This window comes from Camelus dromedarius, chromosome 5, assembly GCF_036321535.1.
Source record: "Camelus dromedarius isolate mCamDro1 chromosome 5, mCamDro1.pat, whole genome shotgun sequence".
NCBI lineage: Eukaryota > Metazoa > Chordata > Mammalia > Artiodactyla > Camelidae > Camelus > Camelus dromedarius.
Window position 1 is genome coordinate 84814516 of NC_087440.1, and position 10232 is coordinate 84824747.

At 49.9% G+C, this 10232-nt stretch overlaps 1 protein-coding gene across 4 annotated transcripts; it reads left to right on the top strand.

The window, feature by feature from the left end:
- The first annotated feature begins 26 nt into the window (after nucleotides 1-26).
- Nucleotides 27-9602, top strand: LOC105095711 (interferon alpha-inducible protein 27-like protein 2). Of its 4 annotated transcripts, none has more exons than XM_010987899.3 (7): nucleotides 27-97; nucleotides 3940-4049; nucleotides 4502-4629; nucleotides 5011-5187; nucleotides 7573-7602; nucleotides 8649-8810; nucleotides 9342-9602. In XM_010987899.3, exons 3-7 carry the CDS (start codon nucleotides 4557-4559, stop codon nucleotides 9548-9550), a joined length of 651 nt encoding a protein of 216 aa, XP_010986201.1. In that variant the 5' UTR covers nucleotides 27-97; nucleotides 3940-4049; nucleotides 4502-4556; the 3' UTR covers nucleotides 9551-9602. The 4 variants fall into 4 exon arrangements, with proteins under 4 accessions (XP_010986201.1, XP_064342292.1, XP_064342291.1 ...); XM_064486221.1 differs by having other exon boundaries at nucleotides 36-97; nucleotides 2859-4049; XM_064486222.1 differs by lacking the exon at nucleotides 3940-4049.
- Nucleotides 9603-10232: the final 630 nt, after the last annotated feature.

Sequence of the window (10232 nt, forward strand, 5' to 3'; positions counted from 1 at the left end):
CGGAAGGAAGTCCCGCCCCCGTTCGAGGCGCCGCAGCCTGATTCGCTGCCGCGTGGGCAATCTTTTTCAGTGCCGGTGCGGAGAGTGCGGTGAAAAGGTAGGTGGGCTTTGCTGAGCTGGGTCTTCTCCCGGGCTTAGGGACGGACGGAGCCGGTGGAGTCCGCTGAGCTTGATTTGAAAGGGCTCTCATGCTAGCTCACGCACGGGTACGCAAGTTTTCTTGTATTCTTGATTTAGTTTTAGCGCAGGGACTGCTTGCTTATTGGACACCCACTGTGTGCCTGAGCCTTGCAGTCATTTTAGCATTTAATTGACAGTGCAACCACCGTGTACTGGAAATGCTCTTTTCCCCAGTTTTTCGTGCCTGGCCTTTTGTTCACTGATGGTTGGGGTGGGCCGGGCTGCCTCCAGTCATCAAGATGGTAAAATGACATTCTTCCTGAATCAGTTTTAGACTGACAAGAAAACAATAGATGCCAAATTTCCTCATTCTTCAGAGTAGGTTGCTTGAAGAGTCTTAGACCTGGCAAAAAAATTGTCTCAAAACCAGGTTTGTGCCTCAATACCTAGCTCAAAGTATGAAAGTGTTGAAGTTGAAGTGGCTGGAAATTCGAGATAACTTCTCTGTAGAATGTTGTTTGAAATTTGCGACCAAGATTGAACAAAGTATAATTCAAGCTTATTTCAGCAAACATCTCCTTGTTCAGGGTTCTCAAATCTTTTGCTAGGGTGAATAACACTTTCAGCTCTGCATTAGATGAAGAGATTTACTTTCTTGTCTTAGTTCCTCTCCTAGATCGCAGGCTCCTCACGATATCCCCTCTCATCGTAGAATCCCCCAAAATGCCTCATCAGTGCCGGCTGACTTAGTGAGTCATAGATATTTGTTGAATGAATGAGTGAGTAAGCAGTTGAGCTTAGCTTAAGAACAGGCTCCTCCCCCTCCCCTTTTGCAGTCGAACCCAATACCAAAAGTGACAGAGTACTGACCTGGTCACATAGCATCTGTTGACAGTTCATAGCAGCTTCACCTGTAATTGCCCAAAACAGGAAACAACCAAAATGATCTACAATAAGTGAATGGCTAAACAAACTGTGTTATATGGTAATCATTTTGCAATATATACATGTATTAAATCGCATTGTATACCTTAGATTTACACAATGTTGTATGTCAATTATGTCTCAATAAAGCTGGGAAAAAACAGTACATCTATACTGTGAAAGACCACTCAGCAATAAAAAGGAACAAACTATTAATACAACTTCAGTGGATCTAAATGGCATTATGTTGAGCGCAAAAAGCCCATCTCAAAACATCATATAACATTCTCAAAACGATGTCATTTTAGAGATGGAAAACAGTTTAGTGGTTTCCAGGAATTAGTAAAGCCAGGATGAGGGTGAGGGGTAGTTAGAGGATGGGTGTGACTATAAAGGGAGATCTTTGTGGATGATGGAGTGTCTTGATTGCAGTGGTGGTTACACGTGTAGTAAAATGACATAGAACTATATACACACTTTCTTCCAATGGCAATTTCCTGGCTTTTAGCTTATGCTATTATTTTATAACATGTAATCAATGGAGTTAACTGGATGTAGGGTACACAGGGTCTCTCTATACTAACTTTGCAACTTCCTGTAAATCTATAATTACTCCAAAGTTCAAAAGTTAAAGAAAAAACTACATCACCCCTGTTATATTCTTATCACAAAATATTTAACCTGAATCTAGTTATGATTAGTAAAATAACACTAATAGTAAAAAAAATTAATAGTGAAACAATTAATTTGCTATTCTTTCTTAAAGGGAAATAATTTTGGCATTTTCTTTTATCAGATGATGTGAAATAATAACAAACATGTATGTATTGGTCTTTGACCTCAGTGCCTAACACAGAGCTCCTAGAGCCTTTGTAATTTCCTAAGTGATGGGTGCAACTTACGCAGAGCTCCTAAATTCCTTGGAATTTCCTGGGTGACTGGAACATCTTTTGTTCTAATGGGCTGATTCTAGGTGGGGTCCTGGTTGGGGGCTGGTCACCAGAAAGACCAAACTGTGATCAGCCCCATTCCCCAATCCTCCCAGGACAAGAAAAGGACTAAAGATCAAGTTAATATTCAATCATATCAAAACCTCCATAAAAGTCCCTAAAGTATGGAGTTCTGAGAACTTCCAGGTTGGTAAAGTAGAATACTTCCACACACTGGAAGGGTGGAACACCACAGACTCCACAGGGACCGAAACTCCCGAGCTCGGGACCTCTCATGGGTATCTTTTCATCTGACTGTCCGTTTGTATCTTTTCATATCCTTTGAAATAAATCAGTAATAGCAAAGTATTTTCCCAAGTTCTGTGAGCCTTTTGGCAAATGATGGAACCGAAGGTGGAGGTCGTGGGAGCACCCAATTTGTTGCCAAATTGGACAAAAGTTGTGTGTAACCCGAGACCCACTACTTAATGATTAGCATCTTAGCAAGGGAAGTCTTATGAGTTCGAGCCCTGAACCTGTAGAGTTAACTCCAGTTAGAGTCAAAATCGAGTTAAATGACAGGACACCCAGCTGGTGTCCACAGAGAACTGGAGAATTGCTTGGTGTGGAATTGCTTGGTGATATCAGAAGTGGTATGAGTGACAGTAGTACAGAAAAGCCCTGTTTTCCCACTCAGAAGGTAAAAGTAATTTATGCCTGAGACATTGTGATTTATTGAGAGCTTTGCCCAGACATCTGAAGAAGCTACAAGTACCTTACATAAAAAACATACCTACAGACTGAATCACTATGCCCCTTACCTTTGTTCATGGTGTTTTTTAATGCCACATGTGGTCTTATGGTACTGTCTTTCCTGTTCCGTAGGTTTTCTTTCTAGCTATCTTCTAGTGACAGGAAATTCAGAAAAACCAATCGACCTGTTTCTCCAGGTGGGAGATATCCTTGATGCCTCAAATTCTGCCAGGAAAGTAGAGCTGAGATCAAGTAATACGAAGGAGGGGCTCTTCCAACCCATTCGGAAAGCCTCTCCCCTGTCTGTCCCATGGGCAGTGTCACGCAGCATCCAAAGGAAACTGGAAGAATTTTTGCTGAACTATTTGGGGGTGTCGTCCTAAAAGTAAACAGGGGTGGGAGGTGGGGGACAGGCAGGATGCTGGGTCTGGTCCCTCATGTCCTTGTCTGGCACGAGGGGCAGAGCCTCATTTCCTGGGACAGTCAGGGATATCCCAAGCAGAGGCCTCTCCCGCCCCTGAGTCTCCTACTTCTTTCATTTCCTTCTCCTCCTTTCCCCGTCCAGCTTCACAGAGATTTGCACTTTGCTCTTTCTTCTCTTTATTCATTCTTTACTCCAAAACATATTTACTAAGTTCCTGATCTAAGAGAAAAAAGATTGACAAATCCACATTTTTCATGAGACTTATTCCACTAGAGGTGAGGGACAAAAACAAGTAAACATAATAAAGCACCAATTTTCTGGTGCCTATGTGTCCCCAAACTAAGGCACATCAAGGTTAATTAACTTGCCCAAGGTCACAACTAAGAATTCCAACCCAGGCACTGGTCAGAGATCGTGCTATTGACCGCCACCCATGCTGCCTCCCTGGTAATTTCAGTTATGGGACTAGGGATCTGTGCCATTTGTCAGCCAAGGTAAAATGTTTTGTGCAAGAAATCTGTAAATCTTGGGGCGCAGGAGAGGGATGATCTCATACAAAATAAAATTCCCAAGAATTGCAGTTGAAGTTTTATAAAAAGGAGGACTATGGACTTCTCACACTTCCAAGAAAGGGATTTTGGAGGGAAAATATTGCTCCTGGCGCTGGGATATGGTGGATTTAGTCTTTCCTGAAGAAGACCCGCCCACACTCGCCCCCGTGCAAAGGTAAGGCCTATCTGACACCAACCCTGGGATGAGAATGACTCACCTGCTCCTTTGACTTTTGAGGTTGGATGTCATCCAGGGTGGGACTGTATAGCTGGCTGGATCCCTCAGCAGCCTCACTCTGAGCAGGACTTCTGACACTGCTCTGTGCTCTCTGGCAATCACTTCCCAAGGTAGGCAGGGGCCTGGGAGGTGGGGGAGGAGAGGGAGCAAGGGGACTCCACTCACAGCATCCCTCTCCGCCTCCATCCAGGGCTGCTGTCACTGTGATCGGAGGCGAATGTGCTGGGAAGGGGCTTAAGCCCATCTTTACCCTGAGACTTTGGGAGCCACAGGTCTTGTCCCAACCCAGGTTACTCCAAAGCCCAAAGACAGGCTGGAAGGGCAGCAGGCAGGGGACAGAGATGGAATATTAAAGACGGACAGAATCCTGGATATCAGGGAGCCAAGCAACATCACTATTAATTTTAGAAGCTGTGGCCTGTGCAGATTTGGGGGCGTTGCTGGAAGTGACCCCCAGACGGCTATAGGACAGAGGCCAGGGCTCAGGGCACCAGAGAGGTGCCCCGTCCCCTGAATGCATTATAAGTCAGAGCACTTTTAATTTTCACTTTTCTCTTTCTAGGAAAGATCGTGGTGGCTGTAGACTCTGCACCTAGTGTTCCCACACGGCCGCCAAGATGTCAGCCAAAGCCATAGAGGATGGGGAAGTTGCTGCTGCCGACGCCGTCCTGCCAGAATTTGGGTCGGATGGTGAGTGCCCTCAGGGAGGCTTTGGCTGGGGAACCCAGGGCTTGGGGTGCCAGGACAAGGGCAGAGGGGGTCAAGATCCTGGCCTGGAGCTGCCACTAAGGTGCACAGCGTCCGAGCAAGTCTCTTCCCTCCTGGGCCTCCTGGGCTCTGTGAAGGTAGGAACCTGCCAGCTCTCTGTTGGTGCTGGGTCTCCCTCTCTCTGTCTTCTCCTTGGCTTCACCTCCAAGTATTCTGGCCATCTCTCGGCACAGCTGCCACTGAGGTCACCTCCCCACATCAGAGTTCTTGGGGGTTCCGGGAAATGGTGGAGGGTGCTGTGTGGGGCCTCTGGTCCCGCAGCTGCCCGCGCCCCTGTGAGCTCACCTTCTGCTTCTTTTCCAGAGGAGGAGGAGCTTTCCCAATCATCCATCCAGGCCTCTGATGGTTCTACTCCTGCGAAGCCACCACAGGGGCCACCACAGGGGCCACCTCAGGGGCCACCTCAAGGACCAGACGGATCTGGCTCTGACCCCACCGACCCACCCAAGAACAGAGGAAGTAATTTTACCCACCATGCAGGTAACAGCCCTGAGCACCAATCCACCGGACCTCACCCCACCCTCACTGCCCAGCTCAGCCTTCTAAATTGTCCGTGTTAAGGCCCACGTCTCTGATATAATTTCTATGAGAAAAGGTGCACAGTGCATGTGGGAGATGAAATAAATAATGCTCTAGAAACAGAAGGACCACGCTCAGGTCCTAGCTTTCTGAGTGACCTGGAGCCAGTCAGCTGCCCTCTCTGGGCCTTGTCTGTTTTAAGCGCAGGGGTAGGATTAGATCACTGTCAGGGTTCTCCCAGCACCGGGGACAGGCATGCTGCTTGGGCTCCCGGTCAGCCGGCGGGGCAGGCTCAGGCCCAGCGCCTTGCCAGTTCAAGTCCACTGTCAATGCCTGACTTGTTGGCCCCACAGCACCCAGGTCCTAGGTAAGTTTCATTTCTCCAGTCCTGCTCCTCTCTTGATGCCCCAGGGGCTGGTCACTACTGGCCTCCCAGGACACACCCTCACAGAGCAGTCTCACCTCTAAGGTGGGGCCAGTCCAGGGCCGGGGCAGCAGAAGGCACGCCCTTTTTTCCTTAGTTGTGGCAAAATACACATCGTCCTAACTTTACCAACAAAAGCATTTGTCAGGGAACAGTTCAGTAGTGCTAACTACATTCACATGATTGTGCAGCCAATCTCCAGAACTCTTTTCTCCCCAAACTGAAACTCGGTACACATTGAACATTAACCACCCATTCCCTCCTTCCCCCAGCTCCTGGCAACCACAGTTCTCTCTGTCTCCATGAATTTGACTACTCTAGGGACCTCATATAAGTGGAGTCATACAGTATTTGTCTTTTTTGTGACTGGCTTATTTTGCTTTGCATAAGATCACCAAGGTTCACTTATATGTCAGAACTTCCTTTTTAAAGCTGAATACTATTCTGTTGTCTATATAGAGCACATTTTGATTATCCGTTCATCCATTGATGGACACTTGGGTTGCTTCCATTTCGTGGCTACTGATAATAACGCTGTTGTGACGTGGGTGTGCAAGTATCTCTTCCAGCCCATGCGTTCAGTTCTTTTGGATATAAACCAGAAGTAGGCTTGCTGGATCATATGGTGTTCTAGTTTTAATTTTTTTGAGGAACTGCCATACTGTTACTCATAGCTGCTACACCATTTTATACTCCTACAAACAGTGCTCAAGGGTTCCAGATTTTTCCACATCCTAGCCAACACTTGTTATTTTGTGGGTTTTTTTTTTTTTTTTTTTGATAGTAGCTATCCTGCTGGGTGGGGAGTGAGATCTCATTGCAGTTTTGATTTGCATTTCCCTGATGATCACTGACGAGTTCAGCATCTTTTCATATGCTTGTTGGTCATTTGCATATCTTCTTTAGAGAAAAATGTATTTGAATTCTTTGCCCATTTTTAAATCAAGTTATTTGGGCTTTTTGTTGTTGTAAGAAGTCTTTCTATATCCTGAATATTAACCCCTTACCAGACATATGATTTGCAAATATTTCCTCCCACTCTGTAGGTTGCCTTTCCACTCTGTTGACAGTGTCCTGTTTTAGTCAGTTAGGGCTGCTGTCACAAAATGCCATAAACTGGCTGGCTTATAAACAACAGAAACTTATTTCTCACAGTTCTGGAGGCTGGGAAGTCTAAGATCAAGGCCCCAGCCAATTCAGTGTGTGGTGAGAGCCCACTTCCTAGACAGCTGTCTTTTCATAGTAACCTCCCATGGTGGAGGGAACTAAGGAGCTCTCTGGGGTCTCCTTTAGAAGGAAATTAATCTCAGTCATGAGGGCTCTGCCCTCAAGACCTAATCACCTCCCAAAGGCTACCTCCCAAGACCATCACATTGGGCATTAGGTTTCAACATGTGAATTTGGGGGGGGGGGACACACACGTTCAGACCATAGCATGTCCTTTGATGCACAGAGGCGCACTCTTAGGTCATACATCTTTCTCTGAAATACTCATTCAGTGCCTCCTTGCTGCCAAGTCTGTACCTGGCACTGGGGGAGGCAGCAGTGAATGAGGCTTGGCCCTTGACCTGAAAGAGCAGAGATGTTGGAGAATGACATTGCCTTACGGGAAGAGAAGAGGCGCGCAGGGAGAGGATAGTGTGAAGCCAGAGACCGTCTGGAGGGATGCAGTCACAAGCCATGGATCTCCGGCAGCCACCAGGAGCTAGGAAGAGGCAAGGAAGGATCCTCCTCTAGAGCTTTCAGAGAGAGCCTGGCCCTGCCTGCACCTTGATTTCAGATTTCTGACCTCCAGAACTGTGAGCAAATATGAGAGAGTAAATACCCAGCTTGTAACTGGTTACGGGAGCCACAGGCAGTTGATACAGGCACACATCAGGAGGCCAGCGCCGCGCACTCACAGGTGTTCTTTCTGTCTCCAGCCAGGGTTGGTGCTGCTGTGATTGGAGGAGGTGAGTCTCTTTGGTACAATCTCAAGCCTCCATCTGCCCCTGGCCCTGAGTCCCTAGAAGCACCTGGCCTTGACCAGCCCAAGAGTCCCTTGAGCTCCAAGACGTGGGTGGGTAGGGGTGGAACAGGCAGGGGACCGAGGTGGAACACTCGAGGTGACAGGAACCTACCTTGCTATGAAGGAAGCTAAGCAAAGCCATTCACAAACCCATGTCTAGTCTCAGCTTCTCCCAAGTGCAAACCGTGAGATCCAGGCGAGTCCTTTGGACTGTCTGAACCCGTGACTCCTCCCCTTGATAGCAGGGCCAGAGGTACCGCCAGAGGGTTCTAGGGAGTGTGCCAGCTGGACTGTGTCCCTTCCTCGGAACTGCTTCACAAACCCTCTAGCTCATCCGGTGAGCCCAGAGGTGTCCAGCTGTGCTTCTGACGAGCATCCTCCAACACGGAGGCCAGAATTAAGGAAAATGAAAACACTGTGTCACACTAGCCACTGTCTCAAGTGTTCAACAGCCACACACGGCCACCATTGTTGGAGGGCGCAGATACAGACCATCTCCTTGTCGCAGAAAGTATTGTGCCTGCATTCTCTGGAGATATTAGGGACCCCTGGGGGATGCTTATATGCGGCTGCAGGGCAGAGAGCCGAAGTCCCCACCCCATCACCTTTCCAGAAGAGCAGCTCTGTCCTTATTCTGCCGGCCTTATGCTTGGGGAAAAGACGCTATTTTCCCCGCCAAAAGGGGACGTTTGAAGACCATGCTTGTTTCACCCTAAGTGATTCATCCAAGGGCATCTGAGGCCCAGGGAGGACAGGTGAGCCTTCCAGGTGTCACAGCAAAACAGAGACATGGACAAGCCTGAGATCCAGGTTCTCAGGGGGCCCCATCCACTCACTTGTGTGCACATCTACAGTCCTCTTTTGCCTCGGGCCTCGTGACTCTCACAAGAGTAAAACAGATGCCCCACCTCACCCTCCCAGGAGGGTGTCAGGAGGATCTGGGGGAGTCCATCCCCTGGGGCCAACCGCAAAGCTCCTTTCCTCCTACAGTTGTGGCCGTGGGGGCTGTGCCGGTGGTGCTGGGCGCCGTGGGCTTCACCGGGGCAGGAATTGCCGCCTCCTCCTTAGCGGCCAAGATGATGTCCGCGGCCGCCATCGCCAATGGGGGCGGAGTTGCTGCCGGCAGTCTGGTGGCGACTCTCCAGTCCGTGGGTGAGTGTCTCAGCAGGGAGAGGTGGCGGTACAGGGTGGTGACAAACCAGCACAGGATTCAGCCCAGGGGCTAAGCGTGAGGCAGGGCCTGTCTGCTCCCTCCAGCTTTGTGGTCCTTAGTGTCCTTGGTCCTTTGTCTCTCCCTTACTGTCCCCTCTTCTGGTTGGGGGTGGGGGTGGTGGGACTAGGGGTACAGCCCAGGAGGTCTGCACTCCCCATCAACCCTGCAAAACCTGGGCCACTCCCTTCCCTTCTCTGTGCGCCGGCCATGTGCTGTGGAGGGGGAGATAGCCTGCCGGTCCCCAGAGAGTCCGCCTTGTCGCTGGTAGCTTCACCCCCAGAGTTCATGTCTCCTCCCTAGGTGTCTCCCGCAGCAGGCACCCTGGGGTTTCAGGCAGTAGGGGAGGGAACAGGTATGGGGTGTCTGGGTCCTGGGCCTCCTGAGGGTCCCCGGGGCCTCTGACCCCCATAGTCTTGCTGGGACCTGCGGGGCTGCCTGCCCCCGTGCTCTGATCCCCTCCTCTCTCCTAGGGGCAGCCGGACTCTCCACGTCAGCCAACATCATCTTGGGTTCCGCTGGCTCAACTATTGGGGCCTGGCTGTGGGGTTTAAAAAAGGCACCTCCTTCGTCTCCTTCACCAGGACCCGGCACTAAAGCGAAAAGGGGCTCCCAGGTTGGAGATGACCCTCCAGGGCCTCAGGATGATACTCCCCCAAATGACAAGTCCCCTCCCTCCTAAAATTGTCCACAGAAGCATGAGAAATAAAGATGAGATGCCGTGACCTCCACAAGTGTCCATGCTGTGCTCGTGTGACGGGGCAGGGGCAGCGCCCATGCGGGGCCGTGCGGGTGAGCAGGGGCTCTGCACCAACGGGCACCGGCATCCGTGGCTAGAAGCCGGGTCTGTTCCCAGTCCTGACACTAACCTGTGACCCTGGGAAGGTCATGTCTCCTCTTTGAGCCTCAGTTTGCTGCTCTTTGGTTGGGGACTTGGACCACATGTCTTCCAAGATCTCAGCCAGAGGCTGTTATAGGATGGCTTGGCTCCGGGGCCAGTTTGAGCCACTGACCCTCAGTTACCAAGCCCTTTATCCTCAAGAATTATTGCCCCCTACCTCCGCACCCAAGACTCCCAAGTTTGGCTGTATCATGACTTTAGAAGTTCAGCAACACTGTGTCTGCCTGGCCTGGTGCCCCTTGGGGCTCTTAGAGCAGGGAGAGAAGTTACATTTCTCAGGGATCTCTGTCCCTACTGGTCCAGAGCTCAGGGTCCTCAGGCCCCAAGTGAGACTGGCCAGAACCTGCAAGGACATGCGTGCCTCCACCCCTCCACCCCTCTTGGGTGGGGCTCCCAAGAGGCCAGTCACTGCAGAACATTCTTTGCCAAAGGTCCACTGGATGCCTGGCCCTGGATCAGGTGC

Coding starts and splice junctions, on each gene's coding strand:
- LOC105095711 (XM_010987899.3), top strand. CDS start 4,557: ATGTCAGCCAAAGCCATAGAGGATGGGGAAGTTGCTGCTGCCGACGCC. Junction 4,630..5,010: donor GCCAGAATTTGGGTCGGATG/GTGAGTGCCCTC, acceptor CTTCTTTTCCAG/AGGAGGAGGAGCTTTCCCAA. Junction 8,811..9,341: donor GGCGACTCTCCAGTCCGTGG/GTGAGTGTCTCA, acceptor CCTCTCTCCTAG/GGGCAGCCGGACTCTCCACG.